This window comes from Tenrec ecaudatus, chromosome 10 (genome assembly GCF_050624435.1).
Source record: "Tenrec ecaudatus isolate mTenEca1 chromosome 10, mTenEca1.hap1, whole genome shotgun sequence".
Classification (NCBI taxonomy): Eukaryota; Metazoa; Chordata; class Mammalia; order Afrosoricida; family Tenrecidae; genus Tenrec; species Tenrec ecaudatus.
Window position 1 is genome coordinate 2,737,547 of NC_134539.1, and position 23,596 is coordinate 2,761,142.

At 58.4% G+C, this 23,596-nt stretch overlaps 3 protein-coding genes and 1 long non-coding RNA gene across 5 annotated transcripts in view; 2 read left to right on the top strand and 2 right to left on the bottom strand.

Moving 5' to 3' along the window:
* The window catches only part of BRD3 (bromodomain containing 3), a 25,792-nt gene extending 22,989 nt beyond the window's left edge, over nt 1–2,803 (top strand). Inside the window, exon 12 of the mRNA XM_075559838.1 lies at nt 83–2,803. Coding sequence (XP_075415953.1) covers nt 83–198 — 116 coding nt within the window. The 3' untranslated portion in view covers nt 199–2,803. The remainder of the gene's footprint in view (nt 1–82) is intronic.
* On the bottom strand, nt 902–7,257 carry BRD3OS (BRD3 opposite strand). The gene is made up of 3 exons (XM_075559839.1): nt 5,750–7,257; nt 5,424–5,479; nt 902–5,206 (listed from the first exon to the last, which is right to left on the bottom strand). The coding sequence occupies exon 3, from the start codon at nt 4,731–4,733 to the stop codon at nt 4,479–4,481; it is 255 nt and encodes an 84-aa protein (XP_075415954.1). The 5' UTR covers nt 4,734–5,206; nt 5,424–5,479; nt 5,750–7,257; the 3' UTR covers nt 902–4,478.
* Nucleotides 7,258–11,903: 4,646 nt separating this feature from the next.
* LOC142458877 (uncharacterized) lies at nt 11,904–16,631 on the bottom strand. Its single transcript, XR_012786423.1, has 3 exons — nt 15,739–16,631; nt 15,303–15,426; nt 11,904–13,252 (listed from the first exon to the last, which is right to left on the bottom strand). It is a non-coding gene; the product is annotated as an uncharacterized LOC142458877 (long non-coding RNA).
* A 91-nt stretch (nt 16,632–16,722) lies between these two features.
* VAV2 (vav guanine nucleotide exchange factor 2) overlaps nt 16,723–23,596 on the top strand; it is a 115,727-nt gene continuing 108,853 nt past the window's right edge. The window contains exon 1 of one of the 2 annotated variants that reach the window (XM_075559841.1): nt 16,723–17,359. In XM_075559841.1, the coding sequence (XP_075415956.1) occupies nt 17,156–17,359 (204 nt within the window). In that variant the 5' untranslated portion in view covers nt 16,723–17,155. The remainder of the gene's footprint in view (nt 17,360–23,596) is intronic. The other variant, XM_075559840.1, reaches the window with a different exon arrangement.

A 23,596-nucleotide genomic window follows, 5' to 3' on the forward strand; every position in this document is an offset into this window, starting at 1 on the left:
GGGCCTGGGGGGCACCTCTCACGAAGCGGTGGCAGTGGGAATGCGGGCACCTCTCACAGGGGTGGGCTGCGTGTCTCCGCAGAGAAAGGTGGCCCCACGCCCTCGGGAGGCCCGGCGCGGCTCAGCAGCAGCAGCTCCTCGGAGTCCGGGAGCAGCAGTTCCAGCGGGTCCAGCTCCGACAGCAGCGATTCGGAATAGATGTGACCTGCGACCTGCGTGCAACCCCAGCGCCCGACGTGCTGGCCCTCCGCAGTGTCCCCTTCCGTGGTCAATAGAGCCCCTCTGTCTGTGGCGTGCCGGTCTCCTTGCTTCAGTGTCCCGGGCTCTGCTAGGCTTTGTTCACAGGTCAGAGACCCTGTGCATGGGCATCAGCGTCCCCGAGGGGCCACTGCCCACCCGGAGCCCTGTGGCAGGGAGAGGACAGCTCCCAGTGCTGACTGGTGTCTGCAGAAACAGTGAGGGGGACTGCAGGGTTCTGAGTGTCCCATTCTTCTGCCCGACCCGACCTGCTGTCCCAGAAGGATCTCTGGGAGCTGGCAGCCCGGGAGGGGAGGTGGGCAGTGTCTGTCGCCGGCCCCGTACCCACTGCTGTCCGCTCTTCTGCAGGGGCGAGACCCAGGGGTAGAGTGGAGGGCCGAGGCTGGGCTGGCAGGGGTAGCATTGGGAGTGCTGGGCAGGGTGCCCACAGCGGCAGGTATGGTGAGCCGGTTCCCATACACGGAAGCTTTTACCTCAACTCAAACCCGAGAAGGAGAGAAGATGTAACGGAGGAGCCTTTTGTTTGGTAAGGTTCTGCAGTTTTCTACAACAAGCCAGCCCAGCCCCGTGTGTCCCAGGCGGTTAGTGCTGCAGCCCACTCTGGAAGGTCCCTCCCAGCTCCGTGTATATAGAAACACTTTATTTATTAACATCATTGGTCATTTTTTAAAAAAGGAAAAAGAAAAAAAAGCAAGGGAAACCAAACCTCAGAAGACACGCAGTTCACACAGAAACGGGCGCAAGCAGCAGGCCTTGGGGCGGGTGGGGCGGCCCCTCCCCCGCAGGTGCTACAGCCCTGGCCCCCGTCTTGTCTTGTCACAGCTCGGGGGGCGCGGGGCCCTTTGTGGGTGGGTGTTTGGTGGCGTCTGGAGACTTGGCAGGTGTAGAAGCCTCCCGACTGCGGCACCATCTCTCTCTCCCTCTCTCCCTCTGAAAACTGTTTGTTAGGCCTTTTGTATTCATTAGGATTGCTCTAAGTGAGAACAATTTAGGGAGTTCCCGCCCCCCTCCCACACCCCCTGATATAATATAAACTTTGTAATCCGAGAGGGAAAAAATGTATAGTAAATCTAAGTCTTGATTTTTAACTTTCTATTGTAAAGAAAAGTAATAATATACAGAGTTTAACAGAAGGTTGGGCTGGGTTTCTCAGAGGTGGCCGCAGGTGCCACCTGGCTGCCGGCCGGGCTCTTCCCTGGGCGGGGCGGGTTGGCCCAAGAGTGCCAAGGTGGCCTTCCGGGCAAAGGTGGGCACGTGTCCCAGTCTCTAGGAGATGGGCCAGCTGGCCAGGAGGGGTGGCGAAGTAGGTGGGCCCACCTCCCCAAGCCTGAGATCCTCACCGGCCACGTGTCCTGGGGGAGGGCAGGGGGCTGGCGGTCTGTGTGGTGGGCCTGGGTGTGGCGGCACTTCTGGGCAGATGCAGCCTGGCCGGCCATGTCTGGCAGCTCACTGGATGAGGAAGCCTTTGCTGGGTTCCGGTCCCAGAGGGGGGCGAGAACAGGCCCTATTTCCTCCCCGTTGGGGACATTGACACTTGGTGCGTCTGGAGCCAGTTTGTTAAAATGTCTCAGATTGTTTGTAATAAAAACATAAATGGATGGTAAACTTTCCATTTTTTACAGTAACCCGTCTTTCAAAGGTTTTACAAAGGACTGTCCAAATTGTGACTTTGAGGACATTAGCAGGGGCAGGCGGGCCCGAAGCTCCAGCACCTGCCGCCAAGACATGGGGTCTTCCCTGTGGACCTCAGAACAGGGGCGGGGGGGGGGGCTTTGGCCCCGGGGCCCTGCCCTGCCCAGCGGGTTCCCTGCAGCTGTGGGGCTGGGCTCAGGTCCCACTGGGCAGCTGCTTTTTAAGACTGTCCAGGCTGCAAAGCTGATTTCAGGGTGTTTTTTGTTTTTGTTTTCGGGAGAGGGTCTGTTAACAGCCAGGATGTAGAATTGGGGGGCGGGGAATCTATCTGCCCTTTCTGCACCCCACACCCCCCATAAGCTGCCAGTTAGAAATGCCCTCATGCAGACAGCAGCCTTGTGGGGCTGTTCCAGGGTAGTCCCAGTAGGGAGGGTGTGGAGGAGCCTCTGGAGGTTGAGGGACACCCCTCCCCTTACCCCCCTATGGTCCATGAGCGTGCTTACAAAAACTAAGATACGTTGTTGTTTCCATTGCTTGGCCCACGCCGACCTGCAGTCCTGGGAGTGGGGGGCTTCGTCACGAGCTGTAGGGAGCACCCCACAGCAGCAGGCTTCCAGAAGGGTTTCTCTCCTTTGTTGTTCCCTTTGTTTTTATATTTAAAATGTTACTTTTCTGTACCATGTGCATGCGCAGTTTACCGTACCTTTTCTTAAACTTTTTAGTGCCGTTTCTAGTAGATTCCTGTACTGCCAGTTACTGACGAGTCCGCCGTGCGTAGTTTTAGCTTGTGGATTGCAATGCTGGCCCCGACACACAGTAACAATGGTAGCGTCTCTTCCATGTTTCTGGTCATCACGGACCCTGCTCCTGGGGCATTTGCTTTGTTTTCATAATAAAATGGAAAATTCAAAAAGTGCCCCTGTGTGAGACTGCTCCGATGGGGCGGGGGCCGGGCTGGGTGAGTGGGGGCTCCCGACAGGTGCCTGGGGCGAGCTCTCCCTCTGCAGCACCAGGGTGGGTTGGGGGATTAGAACAGCTGCCCTGCCTCCAGCCCCACAGGGAGGCCCCAGGGGTCAGGGAGCAGCTGAGAACACACTCCACTTACTGGCTGCGTGGAGCCAGGTGCGTCTAGCCGCAAGTTATGTGCCCCAGGTCCTGCTCGGCTGCCATCAGGAAGAGGACACGCCCACCACTCTGCCTATGCCCATGAAACTACACCGGATGAATGAAAAGTGGCCAAGTGGGAAACAAGATGAAAAGTGCCACCAGCCCATGGGAGTTCCCTCGAGCAACCGCTATGCCACCCAGAACCTGGCACGTGGTGGGCAGGCATGTCATCAAACGGCCTTGGCTGCTGGCACAGGGCTCGGAGGAGACAAGGGGGCAGGGTGCTCTGTCTAGGATCTCTGGCCTGGCCTGCTGGTGGGCCCACTTGGTTGTGTGACTCCTGAGGCCTAACCCAACTTAAGCAGCTGAGTGCCCAGGGCCTAGGGGAGGACTCTCTGGCCCACCTGTACTCCCTGGCAACTGTGCTCACTCCAGGCCTAACCAATGGAAGGCAGCTTGGAGGACTTAAATCCAAATGGGCATTGACAAAGGCCCCGCCCCCTGTAGAGGTGGGTGCTGTGTGTGTGTTTCCCTCCACAGATGGGGTGGGAATGTCATGTTGGGGGCCAAGTCCAGCCTCCTGGCCTGAGGTGCAGATGCAGGCAGCAACAGCAGGGCTCTGAGGGCAGGGGCTGTAGCAGCCCCCCTGTGCTCTTGGCCAGCCATAGCAGGTCCGAGGGAGGGGGCCCATGGTCTAGCTCAAGGGGGAGGCTGACTTGGCTGGGTGTGCTGTATCTGCACCTTCCCTGCTGCATCAGTGATTTCAAAAGAACGCCAATGGGCCCAGGGTCAGCAGACAAACGCCTTGGGCCGTGGGGACAGGGACAGTCCCAAAGGGCCTTTATTCAGAGACATCCTCGAGCCTGCTCCTGTGCGTGTTCAGCGCAGACTGTGGTCACCAGTGGCGGCAGCACACCTGGCCCCAGTGAATGCTGATCATCTACCATGAGGCCGGGTGACATGCGACCCTGAATGAGTGGCCCTGGGCCAGAGGCCAGAACCCCCCAGGGTCCACCAGAAACCGCCTCTGTCACTTTGGATGGTGGGTGGGGAGCCTGCTCAGTGCTTTCTGGTGCAGGTCTCCCTGCCCTGCCCGGAGGGTCTGCACTCAGCCAGGGTGCTGGCCTTTGAGTGGCAGGTCCTCCAAACGTAGCACAGCTACCTTGGGGTTGGGAGCAGCAGCCAGTGACCCCAGATCACACCCAGTGGTGGCCAGGCCTCGACCAGGCCAGCAGAGCCTGGAGAAATGGCCACCGAGGAGCAGGAAGTCCCCAGACTTGGTCTTTAGGGAAGTCACCACACCAGGTGCTTTCTGGGCCTGAGAGCTCAGCCTTGTCTCCATGACAACAGTTCAGAGGCTAGGCTCAGCCCTGGGTGCTGACGGTTCAAAGCCACCCACAGGCAGCAGGAGTAGGGCTGAGAGGTCACGGCAGCAAGTGTACAGCGGCATGGGCTGGAGGCTTCACACACACAGGACCGCGTCACATGACTGTGCAAAACCTGGACTGACCCGTATCCCGCGAGACCTCCAGCTTGTTCTTGTCCCGGACCAGGATGGCCTCGTTTCCGTACTGCGAGTACCACATGCTCCGGCTCCGGCTCAGGTACGTGCCAGGGGGCCCCGCCTCCAGTTTGCTCTGCTGTTGCTGCCAGATGAGCAGGGAGGTGTCCCGGTAGCGGAGGCGCGCGAAGCCTTCGGACAGGGCTTTGTCGGCCAGAGGCGGCCGGCCACTCATCACTGCTCGCACCTGGCAGCCCGCACACACGGCTCTGGGGTGCGAGCTTCAGCGGGCCAGGGAGCAGGGAGCCCAGGAATTTGCTTGGCTACCCGCGTCGGCAGCGTAAAGGTGCGTGTGCGCGCATGGACAGGCACCATCCCCGGGAGGGCCGTGTTGCCTGGGAATCCAAGCAGCCGGGAGCATCCCGAAGACCTGAGAGCTTCACCCGAAGCTGTAAGCGGGTCAGGCGGCACCCACACTTCCCAGGCCAGCCCCGGGGCGTTTTCCAGGGGCCTGGCCGCACGCCTTGGGGACTTGCTCTGTCCACTACCTTGCATTGGAAGGACAGGTCCCACGAGCTCCTGAACGTGCTCCAAGCTAATCGCTTTCAGGGGAACAGAGGGACTTTCATGCTTGCGGGGACCGGATTCGGACCTGGCTGGCAGCTGTCTGTTCCGTACTTTATCTTGTCCAGGACGGGGGGTACGATGCTACAAAGAAAAGGACATGTGGTGACCGGCGAGGCACCACCTCCCCGCCCACAGAATCTCTCGCTACCTCTGAATAAGTAAATTCCCAAGCCATCTGCACGTTGAACCTTTCTGGGTTCCTGGCCCCCACTTTCTTACTCGCTTACTTGGGGTGGTGTGTGAGACACCAGAGGGTCCCGGTGACAGGACGGGCAGGAAGGTTCGGCACCCCACTCACCACTCACTGTTCGCCTGCCACCAGCACCTCTTCCTGCTGCCAACACCAGAGAGGCCCTGGATCCGAGCAAAGGGGGATCAGGGCCAGGCAACTAGGGTGCACCCACAACCCACCAAATGCCCCCCCCCCCCGTCAGTGCCAGTTCATTCCACCCCATGGCGTCCGCCCCACGGCCCTGCGGGCTTCTTCCCATCCGGCCTGCGCCAGGGACCCCCAATGCCCAGCTGGCGTTCCCCATCCCAGGCCCGCCTCCCGGTCGGGCCTGCATCGCCGGACCCAGTCTCCAGCCCCGCGCCCCCATCGCCCGCCCTCCCAGCCGCACGCACTCCGGTCACCCGCGCGCCAAGGGCCTCGCGATTCGTGGACCAGCGGTCCGCACCCGCGGGCTGCATGCACGCCCCGCCGCAGCTTAAGGCCGCGGGCCGGCCGCGGGCGCGTCTCCATGGCACCGCCGCAGGCCGCCGAGCCGAGCGCCGAGCCATCGATGTCTGCCGCCCGCCCGCAGCGCGCCGGCCTCTGCGGGGCTGTGGTCCCAGCGGCCCAGGCCGGCACCTTCAGCGACTGTCACTGCGGCGGCGCATGCGGTCCGTCCTGCCCCGGCCGCTGCTGCTACGTTCCCATTCTTCCTGCTAAGGGCTTTTACCAGCGCAGTGGTTACACAGTATCAGGCAGTGCTCGAAGCTGTACACAAGGTTTCCATCGGCTTCTTCCTCCGAAGGAGCTGAACAGAACATTTCACGGGGCAGTCGAGAAGACAACGCCAAATAATATAACTCTAACGTAGAGTTAGAAAATCAAACGGGAAATTCACGCTCAGCATAGCTGAACCTGAAAGAACTCAAGAAACCACCAAAAAAAAAAATCAAGCCTCCAGTTCCAATTTTGAAACGATGCGTCAATGGACAGAATACACAGTCGCTGCACCACAAAGAACTAGTGGACACTCCACCACTCCAGGAGGCAGCATGTGAGCGAGGACCAAGGACACTGAATGCACTGGCCAAAAACAAGGCTCCAGAAATGGGTGGAATGCCCGTTGAAGTGTTTCGGGAAGCTGAAAAAGCACTGGGAGTGCTCACTTGTCTGTGCCAGGAAATCTGGAACACGGCTTCTTGGCCAACGGACCGGAAGAGAACTGTATCTGTGCCCATCCCAAAGAAAGGTGACCCAACAGACTGCTCAACCTATAGAACAATATCATTGCTTTTGCACACAAGTAAAATGTTGCTTTAGATCTTCCAACAATGGTTGCAGCAGTACATTGACAGGGAGCTGCCAGAAGTTCAGGCTGGACTCTGGAGAGGATGTGGAACAAGGGACATCATTGCTGATATGGATGGATCTTTGCTCAAAGCAGAGAATACCAGAAAGATATTTACTTGCGTGTCCTTGACTGTGTAAAGGCATTTGACTGTAAGGACCATAATAAACTGTGGATAAACTTGGGAATAATGAGAATTCCAGAACACTTCATTGTGCTGATGGGAAATGTGTACACGGATCAAGAAGCAGTTGTGTGAACACAACACGGGAATACTGCAGGGTTTAAAACCAGGAAAGGTGTGCGTCAGGGCTGTATTCTCTTACCACGCTAGTCAACCTGTACGCTGAGCAAATCATCATAGAAGCTGGTTCTCTGAAGAAGAATGCAACATCGGGATTGGAGGAAGGAATGGTAACCACCTGTGGTGTGCACACGACACGACTTTGCTTCATTTTCTCCCCAGGAGGAAACGAAGCACTTGCCGATGAAGATCGAGGACTGTAGCCTTCAGTGTGGACCACAAGTCAATGTAAGGAAGACCCAAATCCTCACAACTGGATCAATAGGTCACAACATGATTGATGGAGAAAAAGTAGCCAAGGATTTTGCCTTGCTTGGATTCACCATCAGTGCAGGCAAGAGATCAAAAGAGGTATTGCACTGGGAAAATCTGCTGCCCAAGACCTGTGTAGAGTTTTGAAGAGCAAGGATGTTACCTTGAGGACTAAATTGCGCCAAGCCATGATATTCTCCATTGCCTCCTGTGTGTGTGAAAGTTGAACATTGAATCAGGAAGACCGTAGGAGAATCCGTGCATTTGCGTGGTGGTGCTGGAAGAGAATGCTGAAAGGACCACGGGCGATGGCTAAAAGGGCAAACCGCCCTGTCCTGGAAGAAGTAAGGCCAGCGTGCTCCTTGGAAGCTCATCGGACATACTCTGGACGTGTTGTCAGGAGAGGCCAGTCCTTGGAGAAGGACCTCAGGTTTGGTTAAGTGGAGGGGTGCCTAAAAAGAGGAAGCCTCCCAATAAATGACTTAAGAAAGAAAAAAACGAGAAAGGGAAAAACAGTTAAATAAGTTTTAGGCCATTTTCTACTGTCTAACTAAGAAATACCTTGCTGGCTGAAAGTGAGGAGAACTTGAAGCACTTGCCAATAAAGGTCAAGGATTGCAGCCTTCAGGGTGGATTGCAGGTCAATGTAAAGAAAACGCAAATCCTCACAGCTGACCAATAGGTAGCTATGATAAACCTGATCAACGGAGAAAAACCCTGAAGTTGTCAAAGATGTCATCTCTCTTGGATCTGAAATCCATGTTCCTTGAGGATATCAAAGGCTACATTGCATTAGGTAACTCCAGCGCTGATATTCACATAATTTAACAACTAGTTTGATGTCTTAATGATCTTTTCAAATATAAAAAAATTCTGAAATGTAATTTAATATTTCATATGGTTAAAACTTAAATAAGAACTATAAAAGAGGTACACAAGCTAGAATATGAGTTTTAAGATATTAATGATGATATAAAAGATGACAAAAATATAAACTGTTGATATTAAAAAAAAAAAGTAGGCCCACAAGGAGGTAGATGGACACAGCATCAGTGGGCTCAGGTGTGGGGTCAGTGATGAGGATGGTGCAGGACTGGGCAGTGTTCCGTTCTGCTGCACGGGGGTGGGGGGGCTGGGGGTGGGGAAGTGTCACTATGGGTCACAGCTTGACTAGACGGCACCGGACAAGAACCCTAACAGTGGTTACACGTCAGGCTGCTAACCACAAGGACAGTGCAGTAGAACCCTGGACCTCGACCCTCATCCGTCTAGAAGGAGGGTCGAGATTCACGATGCAGTCGAGTTCCGAATCCATTTTTTCCCAGAAGAAATCACTGGAAATGGGTTAATCTGTTCTCCACGACCAAGCTTTTACCCTAACCTTGACTCTTTATATAAAACATTACACAGAAATTTCAAAGTAAAGAAGTTCAGAGTTATATGATGTAATTTAAATAGGAAACAACATTTAAAAAGTTCTTAACAACTATGGTATGGCCCATACCTTGAGATGGATGAGGACCTGGATCTGTGGGCACGGATGCAGAGAGGAGGTGTGGACGGAGTCATTGTTTGGAAGGGGAATCCCCTTCCATAAAATCAACTGGTAGCTGCTTTTCAGGAGTTTTTTTCCCCCCTTCTTTGCCATTTTTCACTAGGACCTGGCTGGCTTTCTCTAAAAAACTCTAATGTGGTCAGCTGTTGGTGTTACCTTAACTGTTTTCTAAAAGGGTTGCTAAATTATCGTCAACAATGTCGATAACACGGTTAACCAGTTCCTTATCCTGATGATTCTTTTCAAAGAACTCTTTCTTAGGACCCATGTTTTTATCTAAAAACAGTACAAGAAGCCACAAAAACTAAGAAAATGATAGCAAAACGCTTGGAACACAGCCACAAAAGGCTTAGACAATGCGTACCAACAACGCCAACTAACGCCGAGTGATCGAAACACGAACTTTCGTTTACAAAAACCACTTGCATCGGGTCAGGTTCTGATGTTTTGTTCGAGTTCCGATGCATAATTTTCTCCACATTTCCTGTCAAAATCCGATGATGTTGACTACTGATGTGGTCGAGGACCGGGGTGCTATATCAAAGCAGAGGTCTGGTTGGGCAGGGGGGCATTTACGAGGCCAGAGAAACTGAGGGCAGAAGTCAGCTCCGAAGGTGATGGGTGTGTTTGGGGGGTGGGGATTCAAAAGGGGTCATCTTCATCAATTGCCTAGCAGGTCGCGGGATGGTCACAAGGGCTGACCTTGTGGGAAAGTCTCAGGGAAACGAAAATCGCGTCAGTGAGAAGCACAAACCCACTGTCATGGAGTCCACAGCCTCTCCGGTGACCCTGGCGAAAGTCACGGTGGCAGGTGGCCTCATTGTCCCCCTGTGGACCAGCTGGCGGGCTTGAACCACTGACCTTGTGGCGAGCAGCCCAAGGCTTGGGCTGCACATGGGTGAGAAAGAGGCCACAGGGCCGAGAAACACAAGGTCCCGTCTTACTCTATGAGTCCAGCCAGCGATATATCCCCACCTCCACCCCCAAACTCCCGTAACATGGAAAAGGAATCGGATTGGGGTCCCTGGAGGGAGCTTCACCTGCCGCTCGGAGGATGCAGACTTCCTCAGGGACGGGGTGGGGTGGGGTGGGGGCGCACACCCTGTGAGGTGCAAGAGCAGCACAGGAGCCACGTGACGTACAGCCGCGCACCCTGATTGTCTTACAGCTCCATGTCAAGAAGACCCCAGATCCTCACAACTGGACCAATAGGCTACATCACCACAAACGGCGGCGGGGGGGGGGGGGGGTTTGTGTAACCGAAGTTTTCAGGGATTTCCTCTTGCCTTGGATCCGCAATCAACGCTCCTAGCAGCAGCAGGCAAGAAACCAAGCACATTTCACTGAGCAAACGCACCGCCCAAGACCTCTTAAAAGCATCAGAGTGCAAGGATGTCACTTTGAGGATTCAGGGGCACCTGACTCAGCCCTGGTGTTCTCCACTGCCGCCTCTGCACGGGGTGTTGGACCCTGAACAAGGAGAGCTGAAGTGTGTGGAAACTGCCAGTGCCACGGAGAAAGTGCCACGAGCTGTCCGACAAAGAAAACAACCCCCAGCCAGATCTGCCTTGGAAAGTGCAGCCAGACGGCTGCTTAGACGCGAGGGCGGCCAGACCTCATTCCATGTACGCCGGACATGGGATCGGGAGAGACCAGTCTCCAGGAATGGACACCATGTTTGGTAAAATAGAGGGGCGGCGGACAAGAGGAAGAACTTGACCCAGTGAGCTGAGATGTTGGACGACGCAGCAGCTGTAACCTGGGCTCAAACACAGCAACGATCGTGCAGACAGTACTTGGCTGGACGGCGTTTCCTTCTGGCGAATGCGGGCTCACTGAGTCGGGACCAGGTCGCGGCGGCAGCAAGGGCAGCAACCCAGCGTCTTTGAGCATGGACTGTGGACCCAAGTCACATGAAATCCAGGACAACTTCGGTCTTCTCTCCGTGTATCATGACGCTGCGGTGAGAGCAGTCTTCGTAAACCTTTACAGGAGCAGATAGCCCCCATCCTTCTCCGGCGCAGCACCTGTGGGTTCGAGTCCCCGTCTTGCAGTTGGTGGTCTCGACATTTACCAAACCGCACCACCTGGGCTCACTTGCAAGGAAGAGCGAAGAACAGGAAAGGCTCACAGAAATAAATAGTCCAGGGGCCTAATGGGCTCTCTGAACCTCCGTCCGCAGATCCTGGAGACCAGAAGACCTCGATGGTGTCCAGCAACCACTACCAAGTGCGCCGAAAGGAATCCCACCAGACAATCCTGTACAGAGTGATAGACATGTGGAGCAAAACTCCAAACCACAGAAACATGGCCAAGCACCTGGGTCGGATCAAACGGGGGTGTGACGTCTCTGACGATGGCCGCTTGTCCCTTTCAGGCTGCTACCTGAGCTCCTCAATGACTCCACTTGCAGCGGACCACTAGACAGACCTGCGAGGTGAATGAACCATGACACCTGCTAGGCACCCACTCCCCGAACCAGCCAGGGGTCGGCATTTCCCTGGATGAAGCTCAAGAGACAGGAAGTGTGGATGGAGACGGCAGTCACGGGTCGGAGCGGGCAAGAGTGCAGCCACATGCCGTGTGGATTGTGGCAGTGTTACAGAGCAAAATGCACGTGGATGGCTGAACGGACACCAGGCTGCTCTGCAAACGCCCATTCAAGTCACAGCAAGAAGAAAACACACAGAGGAAACTGGGAAGGGGGGAAGGCAGCAGCAAAAACCCAACCCACCCACTCACCCTCTCATGCACCTAACAACCCACCCACACCCACCACCCCACCCACCCCACAACCAACCCATCTACCCACCAATTAACCAACCAATGTACCAACCCAACCCACCCACCACCATCACCCACTCACCACCAACCCACCCAACAGCTATCCCACCCACCTAACCAACAACTCATTCACCCACCAATCAATCCACCAATCATCCAACCGACCAACTAATCTACCAACCCAACCCACTCAGCCACCACCATGCACTCATCAACCCACGCACTCACCACCATCCCACCCACCAATCCACCCACCCACCCACCATCCCACCCCCTCACCATTCAATCCACCAATCACCCCACCCACCCACCAACCAACCCAATTCCCCAAAGGGAGTATGTCCACTGACACAGGGGTAAGAAATGGCAGCACAGAATCATGGGAGAGACGATTCCATTCACGACAACCACAAACCTGTTTCCCGACTCAGATTCATGCCAACAAGTGGCTTCAGTTCTGTAAACTGGCTTCCTTCCCCCAAACCTTGAGGGAGCACCGCGCACATGGCATCAGGTGCCCCTTGTTGGAAACTGCTCCGCGTGCCCAAACACTCGACAGCAGGTGACCCACAGTGGCCACATGGCAGGAAGTTTCAGGGATCACCATTTGGGGTGCAGTCTGCGGGCCTAATCAGCTCGACTCCAACAGCGAGCGGCGAGCAGCTCGGATTTTCCCTCGTCAAACAGAATGTGCAAAGCCCACTCCCCACGAGCTGGTGGGGCGGACTCGGATTCCACGATAGGCCAGATGGTCTTTTCCGACACCTACAATTTCCTGAGAGATGGTGACAGCTGAATTTGCATGGTGTAGCCACAAATGGCATCTGCAAAATGTGTGCGTTGATGTGGCTTAAATAAGAGAAATTCTTTCGTCCAGTTGTGTTGGAAAGAGTGGACGCACTCACTTCCCCTCCCCCCACGAACAAAGCCCACGCTCCATGCATTTTTGCTGAGTGCATGGATGAAGGGCAGATGGAGGATGGAGGGCTGGATGGGCTGAGGGCTGGGTGGATGGAGGGACAGGTGAATGGCAGGTGGATAGAAGGTTGGACAGATGGAAGAAGGGATGGATGGATAGATGGATGGATGCATGGGGGTGGCTTGAGGGATAGGTGGCGGGGTGAGGATGGTTGATTACAGTGAGGAGGTGGGTGCATAGTGGGACGAGAGGGAGGAAAACAGAGGGATAGGTGGAGAGATGCATGGGTGGGTGGGTGGAGGGGTCTGTGGGGCCATGGAGGAGGAGGCACAGATGGCAGGCAGCGTGGTCCCCAGCCTCCTGTGGAAGCTCTCTGAGGAAGAGCATGAAGCGAGTCTTTGGGCTCCCAGTGGTGAAATGAGGCCCCCACAGGACATGGACACGTTGATGGGATGTACCACGGCCATCACGGATAATGCCCTGGGCTCTGGGGAGACACGAGGCCCTGAGCAAGAACGCGGGGGCTGTAGGTCATGGGTGACTCTTTAACAGGCTGGCATGGAATGGAGCCGCCTGAAGCTTGGATGGCTGCGTGTCGCTCCCCACCCTCGAGCAAGGGCCATTTACCCCCAACACAAGCTCGGTTCAGACCAAGCCCCGGAGCAGTGAGTCCACCTGAAGGCCACCTGGAGGAGTTGTGGGGCCCCTCGAACTGGGACTGTCCCGCACTGCTGCCCCTTGTCCATGATGTCATCTGTCGAAGGCAAAAGCAACACCACTCAGCTGGATCGTGACAGGAACCGGACGCTGCAGTCGGATCTGGGATCACATGCCAGCTCTGGTCACCACGGGGCCTCGGGCCAGCCAGCTAAGCTCTGATGCTGCGGCACTCAGCATAGGGCAGGGACTGCATAGAGGCCTGGCTGCCACCTCTTTCCACCCCCTTCCCCCACGGGGTTTGTAGGAGAAAGCCCTGGTTCCCAGTGGCCACTTTCGGGCAGGCTGGCTCTGAGGGTGCTGGGGACTGTGCCCTGGGACTGCAGCTGGGTGTGCACCCATGCTCATATATGCTGAGTTAGCAGCACCCGCACGCTTTTAGACGCTGCTGAATGGGACCCCTAGCCCTCCCCTCTGTCACCTACCCACTCAGGGCAGAGTGTGCAAAGACGGCTGAAAGTTCTGGGTCAGCGAGGAGGCCTGACCCTCGGCCTCTCACTACAGAAGGACCTTGCGCCCTCAGCTGTGAGCACAGCCGCTTCCTCATTCTACCAGCTCAGGCCTTTAATGGCTGCGGCAACCACAGGGATTCCTGGACATAGTGCTTAGAGCACCAGGCTGTGGACCATGAGACCAGCAGTTCAAACCCACCCCCAGCTCTGTGGGAGAGAGCCATGCAGCTGACTTCCGGAAAGATGGCAGCCCTGGAAGCACTACGGGCCACTCCACTACTGTGGCTTTTGTCTTTTTATAGGGAACAGTGGAGAGACCCACTCGCTGCCTTTGAGTCGATTCGGACTCCCAGAGACCCCATAGGACAGAGCAGAACTGCCCCTTAGCGTCTCCAAGGCTGTCAAGGTCTACGGGAAGACAGCCTCATTGAACCACTGACCCTGTGGTTAGCAGCCCAATGCACAACCCACTGTGCCACCAGAGATCTGTTAACTCCAGGCGCCTATTTTAATAATATTCAATTTCTGCTGCAACACTGCATAGGAATTTTGGTCACTTCCGTGTCACCCCTCAGGCAGTGTCACCAGGTGTGGTCCACACGTCCTCCCAGCTTGGGGATGCCCCTGGTCCGGAGGACAAACATGGTGGACCCAGGGCCAGGCCCGGCTGGCCGTGCTAGGAAGTGGGCTGGGCGGGTACTCTGGGTGGGAGAGGAGCACCAGGCAGGCAGACTGGCAGGGGCTGGGGTCCCAAGGCCCTGAGTGCTAGGCTTGTCTGGATCAAGTTGTCTGTGTCCTGGAGTGTCCCTTAGGAGTGGGGATGGGAGGCGGGGGAGTGGCTGGAGAGGAGGCTGGTAAGGGGGTGAGCTACACTCCAGGGAGGTGGGAGTCACCAGGGCTCCGTTTGCGCTGGGGTGTGACACGGTGTCAAGTTTGTCGGGGTCCCTCGCTGATTCCACAGGACACAGTGATGGTGGTGGTGGTGAGGGCCGTTAGACCCAGAGAGAAGCCCCTAGGGGTCGACTGCTAGGGGACGGAGGTGGGTGAGACGGGTGGAGAGAGGTCACCCGGAGCTGATCTCTGCTGTCTGTGAGCCTGGCCAGCGGGCTTACCCTCCTCTACCTGCCCTTCACCATCCCCAAGGGCTGAGCCACTGCCCCTGGGGCCATCCTGACTCCAGTGACCCCAGGGGACAGAGTAGAACTGCCCCCCTGGGATCCGAGAATGTCACTCTTGATGGAAGCAGACAGTCTTATCTTACCCCCAAGGAACCGCTGGTGGAGTTGAACTGCCAGCCTTGCCGAAATCCACCAGGGCTGTCTCAATCTGTGGATGTCAACTGGCGTCCCAGTCCTCCAGGGAACCAGGCATGCCCCTTCTCCCTGCCAGCTGCCTGCCTGTGACCCTCCATTCCATCCGCTGGGGCACTTGTGGCTGGTTTCCTCGGCTCCCCTTGGGGAGGGGTCTCCCTAGGCTCCTCTGGGCTGTGGCTTGGAGCAGACACCTGCGCCCCCTCCCCTCCAAAAAACTAGCCACGATTGCAGCGCCTGGAGCAGCACCCCCTCCTGCCCAAGCGCCATTCCAGAAGCAGCCCTTTCAAAAGCACGAGCCCGTGGCCGTGCCCGCGGCGCCCACCTGGCGGCAGCAGAGGAACGCCTGCACTGGCGGCGGAGGCTCCCAGGGTTTCCGCGGGTCTCGCCTTCCTGGTGGATTCCTGGTTTGGCCTGCAGAGCACGGTGGTGAGGACTGAGGTCCTTTTCTGAGGGGAGAAACCAGGCATTAAGGTGAGGGGCTGGGGAGGGCGAGGGGGCTGTGCTGGGCGGCTGGAAGAAGCCCCTGCATCCCTGATAAGCAATGCTGCCGGGTGGGTGAAGGTCTCCTGGATGGCAGAGGTAGCTACACCAAGCAGAAGCTGCCCCCCCAGGGGTCCCCTGGGAGCTGCTGGGGGCTTACATCTGCTGCTGCTGCATGCGGTCCCCTCAGGCAAGGACAGCTCGACCCCCGTGGGGAGGCTTCTAGGCCAGGTACTTTCCAGAGGAAGGACCCCCGTGGGAGCGGTGGGTGGGCTCACCTGTCCCCCAGCGAGGCTGGGGCGTGCCCGCGCCAACCCTGTCCCCATCTCTGTACGGCCGCGCTGGCTCACACATCCTCTTTAGCTGGGGGGGGCCAGGGCTGAGTCCCAGCAGAGGTGCCCCCATAGGTGTCCTCTGGCTTTGGCGGTAGGCAGGTAAGTCAGGTGACAGGGGGTTTCTGGGCCTGGGTTGAGCGGCCCAGTGGTGGGGTTCTGCCTGCAGACCCTCAGGGTCACCCAGACAACTGCAGCCCTGTTCTTTTTGTCCTTGAGGCCCCTCCCACTGCCACACGGTGCCAGTTGGGCAGAGCGAGGTGCCCGCATGGGGGCCTGCTGGGGGCGTGGTCCAGGCGCGGGTTCAGGGTAGGGTCAGCGGCCCAGCTGCCAGCTGGGAGGGGGCTGGGGGGCGGTGTCACCTGGGAGGGGCCGCCCTATCTCCAGCTCTCCCCGCCTACTCTCCCAGGTCAGCGGTCTGTCCGCCCGCCCGCCTACCCGCCGGGCATCCCCGCGCGGCCAGGCCTCTGGGCCCAGAGTTAGGGAATCCCGGGCTTTGTCTGGACGGGGGCGACGTGGGGGAGCTTCCTGCTGGCGCTCGTCCAGGGCGGAGGACGGGAAGGGTCTCTGGGGACCCCGAGTCATCCGGCCTCACTCCGCCCCGCCTTGCGGGGCAGCCGGACGCGCCTCCACCCAGCCCGGTGCCCCCTCCTCAACGCTCCGCGGGGAGCCAAGCGCGGCGCTAGGAGAGGTGCAGAGAAAGACCGGGGTGCTGCTCGGGCTCGTCGGCCCCTGGCTCGGGAGCTCCGCGAAAATCCCCGCGTCCCTGGGAGAAAGTGGGCCGCCTCTAACGCCCCCGCCCTCCGCAACTTTGGCGGGCGTCGGCCGCGGGGCAGGAAGTGGGGGGCGGGGCGGGGCCAGGCGCCGTCCACGCCTCCTCCGCCGCGTCCCGCCCCCGGCTCCGGAGCCGCTGAGCCGCAGAGCAGACGAGCGAGGCGCGGATCTCCGAGCCCGGGGCGCGGCGAACAAAGCGCGGCGGCGGCGGCGGCGGGGCAGCGGGCGGGCCCGGGACGCGCGGAGCGAGCGACCCGCCGGCCTTTGTCTCGGGGGCCGGAGCGGGGTGGCAGGCGCCCCGGGCGCAGAATGCTGCGCCCCGCGCGGCGGGCGGAGCAGCGCGGCGGCGGCGGGGAGCACGGGGGAGCGCGGCCCGGCGCCCGCGGGGACTTGTGTGTGTGAAGGGGGTACCCGGCGCAGCACGTGGGCGGGCGCAGTGGCCCGCGAGGGCGGCGAGCAGGAGGAAGAGGAGGGACGCGTGGCGGCGCAGGGACCGGCCGCCCGCGAGGCCCCGCCCCGGCCAAGCCCGCGCGGGCGGGATGCCCCTCGGCCACCGCGCTCCGGCCCGAGCCCTGCGCTGAGCGGCGCCATGGAGCAGTGGCGACAGTGCGGCCGCTGGCTCATCGACTGCAAGGTCCTGCCGCCCAACCACCGGGTCGTATGGCCCTCGGCCGTGGTCTTCGACCTGGCGCAGGCGCTGCGAGACGGGGTCCTGCTGTGCCAGCTGCTGCACAACCTGTCCCCGGGCTCCATCGACCTCAAGGACATTAACTTCCGGCCGCAGATGTCCCAGGTGAGGACCAGGCACCGCGGGAGGACCCGGCTCGCGGGTGTCCGCGCGCGCGCGCGCGCTCGGGGCGCCTAGGTCGCCGCCGCCGGCAGGGACCCGGGCGGGAGTGGGGAGAAGGGACGCGTTCGGGGTCGGAGCCGCCTGCTCTTGGGGGCGCGCCCTGGGGGCGCCAAGTTTGTCAAAGTCCCCCGAGCCCCAGGTGCACCCTGGCCGCCCGCGGGCACTGCTGCGGGAGCGCCGCACCGTCTGCACACCTTGGGTGGGAAAGGGGGACTCCAGCCCCCGCCTGGGCGCTCAGCTCAGCCGTCACTATCCCCCCAATCCGACCCCCGGCCTCCCACGGCGCGTGACCACATGGACCGACGTCCTCCCGTGCACACCTGGTGCCTGGACCGAAGGAGGACAAGTCGGGGCGCCCCAGGGCGGTGAGCCGGAGGCGCGGCCCCTTGTTGGCCACTACCACTTCGCGAACATGGGGTGGGGGCTCACTGCCACCGGCCCCTCGCGGCTGCTTCACTTAGCTGTCCCCTCCTCCCATCAATGCCACCCCCCCTTCGTCGGGCCCGCTAGTGTGGCCTTTGTCGCGGAGGAGGCGCGCGTGTGGCCGCCGGGCAGGAAAATGTCGGCGGGCCGGCGGAGCGGCTCTACTTGGCCTCTGAAAAGCAACTTGGCAGAGGCTAAGCCGCATCGCGCCCCTGCGCCTCGCCCAGAGGTCGCGGGACGCCCACCCGGGCCTTCATTGAAGGGGCCCGGGATCAGCCGGCTCTGGCTAGCCGCGACCCGGCGCGGCCATCAGCAGCCCTCGGCGGTTCCGCTTGGACAACAGTCATTGACAAGGGGGGACATGGGAACGCTGGTGTTGGGAGAGCCCGGCGCGATGAGTCACCTCCCGCCTGCCCAGACTGCGCCCTGTGACCTTTGCCCCCAGACCCGTCCCTGGAACCCTTTGCTCTTTCCTGACAGTGTTTCCGTGGTGATGGAAAAGGGGGAGGGGGTGGCAGTGGCAGCTGCTTACAAAGGCGAAGAGGGAAGGGGCCGGCCTCCCTCGGTTGAGTAATCTCCCCGCCCCACAACGCCCCAGGGGCAGCTCCTTGAGGGATCCCACTGCCCCAGCCTGCACAACCCGTCTGCTCCTGGATGCCCAGGCCCTGGGGGCCAGCACTGTGGGGTCCCAGGCTTCTGACGGTGACACGCCCCAAGTGGGGTGGCCAGGTGCCTGGGTCCGGGGGTGCCCAGACGGCTGGTTCTTACAGGAAGATTAAGGTTCATTCTATCTCAGACACACTGAGGGCAGACAGAGGCTGCCCAAGCCTGCTACCGTGTGGCAGGGTTTCTTGCCTGATTGGCACGGAGGCTGAGGCACTGGGGCTGGAGGAGGAGGCTTGTCTGAGTGACCCGACCAGGTCCTGTAGCTGCCCCTTCCTAGGTTCGGTGGGGGCAGCAGGGTGGGGGTAGGGAGCCTGCATCCTTCCTGAGTGGCAATGGAGATACCTACCCAGTCCAGGGGTGGATGGCCAGGCGGGCATGCTCTGGTATGTCGGATCAGATCCTGGCTCTGCCACTTTCCAGCAGGTAGCCTCTTCTCTGGGGCCTCAGTTTCCCCATCAGTGCCCAGGAGGCTGAAACAGCCAGGCTGCAGGTGCTGGGTAAAGCCATTTCCACGTCCACAGAGCCCCCTGTAGTGTGGGACTGGCCTCACTGAGATCTGCCTGCCCCCTGCGACCCACAGTGCGGTGGACACAGCTGGTCAGGCCACTCTGTGTGCTTTAGTTCTTTATCTGGCCAGGCTCAGCGAGCTGGGGACCCTGTACCCGCTCCCCTCTATTGGCTGCTCTTTTGCTGCCTGGAAGTTTATAGTGCTAGGAGTGGGGCGTCGGAGGATGTGGTCCCAGCTTAGGTGGGGAGATGACAGGGAGGTGCCTGGGGGAGGCAAGACCCGGACCTGGGAGGGTGCACCGCCTCCCCCCCCCCCCACACCACAGACACAGTGAATACACCCTGGCCTCACAGTCTCCCAGCATTGTCAAGTAAACTGTAATTTCAGAGGCTGCTCAGTGATCAGCTGCTGGCTTTCTGCTGAGGCTCCTCTGACTGGGGAGGGGAGACTGCCAGCTGGGCTGCTGGGGTGTGTGTGGTGGGGAAGCTCCTTGGGCTTCCCATTCCTGCAGGGTGGGGCCCCCTGCCTTCTACAGTGCTGCCTGTGTCTCAGGGTTATCACCTAGTCCCCCTACCCCCCCATCCCTGTGCATTGCTCTTGGCTGGGAGCACAGGGGAATGCGAATTTATTGGGCACCTGCTGTGTATGGAGCCGGAGGTGTCTACCTCGGTTGTGTCCACCAGGAACCGCCAGGGGATGTACATACATTCTCTCGCACACATGCGTGTGTGTGTTTTATATGTGTGCTTTTTTAATTAAGAAATGCCTGGAAGCCACCTTGGGCTTAATTAAACTAATTAGGTGTGGCTGCCTCTGGGAGAGCAGCTTCGGTGGCCAGGCTAACAGTGCTGACACAGCAGACCCCTCTGACCTTTTGGACCTGACCGTCCAGCCTTTACCTTCTCTCCGGCCTTGTCTCCAAGAGCATTCTGGAGAGTGCCCTGAGTGAATCAGGCCTACCTAGGAGATGAGTGTATGCAGGTTTGGGGTCTCAGCTTGCTAGCGGCCCCACCCTTACCTCAGGCTCAACTCCACCCCCACCCTTTCCAAACTGCCTTTCTCTTCCTGCCTGTCTGGGGTAGACTGTTGCTGGAATCCCTCCCTGGCTCGCTGGGGCTCAGGGCTGGCCTCGAGCTCTCCACTCTGCTCAGCGGTCGGCATGCTCTGAGCCGGCTCTTCTAACCGCTGGACAGAGAGCTATATGGCAAGAGCCTGAGGGGTCCAGGCAGAGAGGAGTGGGGTGGGCCTGGACCCGCCCCGCCCAGGGCACATGTGAGGTGTGTCCCAGGGAGGAAGTGGGTGCTGCTCCCATTGTCCTGGAGGCCCAGGGCATACCCTGTCTTCTGAGTCCTCTGGGAGCAGTGGGTTTGGGTAGGGGGTGGGGCTCTGGCACTCCTGATTGGTCTTGGGGTAGGGGGGCATTGGCTCCCGAACTCATTTATCCTCCTGCTCCCTTTTGGAAAAAATGACGCAGTGCCCCCAGCAATCAGCCCCACTGTCCAGGATAAAGTGTGGGTGCCTCTTGTTTCTGCGGGACCCCCGGGTCACTCTCCACCCCCAACACTGGTTTAGAGTGTGTTTCTGACCACACAGATGTTGTGGCCCTAGGACACCCTGGAAATCCAGATTGGGCAGCCGTGCATCCCCACCAGTCACCTGCCCCAGGTGACGTCCAGGGCTAACCTGGCAGTGGGGGTGGTGGATGGACAGGGTGGCGGTGTCTCTGGGCCTCTCTCTGCCTTCCGTGACCTTGACACTGGAAGGTCACAGATCCCTGATGCTCAGAGTGCCCCCTCCGCTTTGGTCTTCTGATGCCCCTGCACGGGGTGTCTCGGGGCACACCTCAGGACTGACTGCTGCGTCCTCTGCCCCGCACTGCCGTTTGGCCCAGGGCCCCTCGCTCGCTGCAGCCTCTTGGGTAAGGCCCTTGCTTCTCCACTCTCAAATGACACTGCTTCCCTCCAGATTGGAGAAATGGGTTCAGCCAGGCACTTTGAGACGACACGCGACACCTGTCTTTTCCTTTGTGTGGCTCATGGTCCCTGTCTCACTCCCTGGATGGAGCTATGATCAATCCTGATGGATCTCGATGCCTGGCCAGCGGGAGCGGCGCCAGCTGGCGTGGATGATTCCTGGAAACTTTCTCGTCATTCTCTGGACACTGCCTTCCTTTTTGGCACCCAGTGTGCCAGGCTGATCTTGGACGTCTCCTTGGGGCAGCTCGACCCCAACAGCCCTATCTCCTTGGGGCTCTGCCTCTGGGTAGTGGAGAAAGGGTAGTGAGAGGCCAAGGTGTGCATGCTAAGTGCACTCATTGCGAGTGGGGGACCCCGACTTCAGGCCCCCTCAGTAGTCAGACCTGGGGCATCACGTGTGTATATGTATGTGAGTGTGTGTATGCATACGGGTGGTGCCCTGGTAGAGTAGTAATTAAAATGTTTGGCCGCTAGCTGAAGGTCAGCAGTCTGAACTCATGGGAGAAAGATGTGATTGTCTGTTCCCATGAAGCCCCACAGGATGGAGACCCTGTAGGGACCCTCCCTGCGGGTCGGAATTGCTTTGCTGGTGGTGGGTTTGGCCTAAGAACCTGGGTATACGTGGTGGTTCTAGCATAAGAACCTGGGCATACGTCCAGTTACGTGAGGCACACACCGTCAGTGCCGAGTCACAGTGACCCTGTGGGATGGGTAGAACCGCCCCTGGGAGTGGCCAAGCCTGTCGCGCTTTATGGGAATAGAAAGCCCTGTCCTTCCCCCACGGAGTGGCTGGGGTTTCTAACTGCTGACCTTGAGGTTCACAGCATGAATGCATTGCCAGTGTCCTACCCGGGCCCCTGAGCCACAGGTGGTGCGATGATTTCTGGTCGTTAAGAAGTGATCGATTGCAATGGAATGAACTCCTTTTAAGATCTGGAGGCACCCCCGCCCTCGGGCTTGGCGTCTTCGGGACCTGCAAGCCTCTTAGGCCTGTTGAGTATGCAGACAAGATGCACGGGCTAGACTCGGACAGACATCCTGTGTTTCTGTGCTGTGAAGACTGTGTGGGAGACGCATGGGGAGGACACCTGAGAAGGCTTGTGGGAAGAGGAGGTTGGCCCTGAAGAGGTGGAGGAGGGGCACTGATTTACCCGAACACATCCCGTTCATGGGCCCTAGCGCATCCTGGTGGGAGGGGCCGTGTGGCTGGGTGTTGTGGGGTTGGCTGTGGCTGGCAGTGAGTTCAAACTCATAGCAACTCTATAGGACGGAGTAGAATCACCCACCGGGTTTCCGGAGCTGTCAATCTGTAGCAGAAGCACTCTTGTCATTCGGACCACTGACCTCGAGGTCAGCGAGGCAACGCCTACGCCCATGTGCCTGCCACCAGCACGCCTTTGATGGGTTCCGTACACAATCTCGCTGTCGCCGGGCGAATGCTGGCACCGTGGTCCCGTGGGACAGAGTCGCGCTGCTCCTGTGAGTTTCTGAGGCTGGACATCTCTAACCGGAGTAGGAAAGCGCATCTTTCCTCCCACAGAGTGGGCGCGTCCCTCAGGTAGTTCTCAAGGGAGCACAGTGCAGGCAAAGCTTTTGTTCATTAGTTAAAACTATTGGTTCAAGAAAACTCTCTTAGTCTGGGTGCTTTAGAGAAACAAATCCACAGAAATTCATGTATAAGAGAGTTCTATATAAAGGTTAAGTGTACATCAAGAAAACATCCCAACCCCGTGCTGCCCAAGCCCATAAGTCCAACATTAACCCATGTGTCTGACACCAATCCACAAAGTCCTCCAGCTCACAAAACGCACAGTATGACACCAACTGCAGGAGGAAAGCCGAATCAGTGAGCGGGTAAGCATCTTAGCGCTGGCAGGGGTCTCCACACGGCTGCTCCAGCACCCAGGGCTGCATCGGGGTAGGTCCATGCGGCTTCTCCTTGGGGATTTCTTGCAGGAAGTGAGCCCTGCCAGCTGAAGCAGGGAACTGGCTAATGCAGCTGCACCCTGGTTTGACCAACAGAAAGCAAGAGACCCGAGAACTAGAAAGGTGAGGCTCACCGAGCCATTTATCCCTCTGCCCTTCAATTAACCCCACATGTGTTTATCGGCCAGGTTGGCACAATGAACTTTAACTTAAAGACCTCAGGAGTCTTTTTGGCTTAAGCTTAAGGATGCTCTTGGGCAGTCGTTTTAGGGGTTTATTTCCCATCGTTGGGGCTCATGAGAATTTGAACTCCTGTTGTGAGCTGCTTGTCCCCCCTCTCTATCATTCTCTAATGCAATCTTTGATCCAAATGTTCCCTAATGGTAGCTGGGCACCATCTAGTACTTCTGGTCTCTTGTCAAAGGAGGCCTTTGTTCATGGGGACAATTCATGGACAATTCATTCCATGTCCTCCTCCTCCTCCTTCTGTGGCTTCAGGTCAACAGAAACCAATGGTTGGGCCTTGGATGGCCACCGGCAAGCTTTTAAGACCCCAGGTCGATGAAATAGTAGCTGGAACAGAAGCACTAGAAGTGTTATTGACCCAATTAGCTGGGATGTCTTGTGAAACTATGAACTTAATCCAGCAATTCTCAACCTGTGGGTCGCGACCCCATTTGG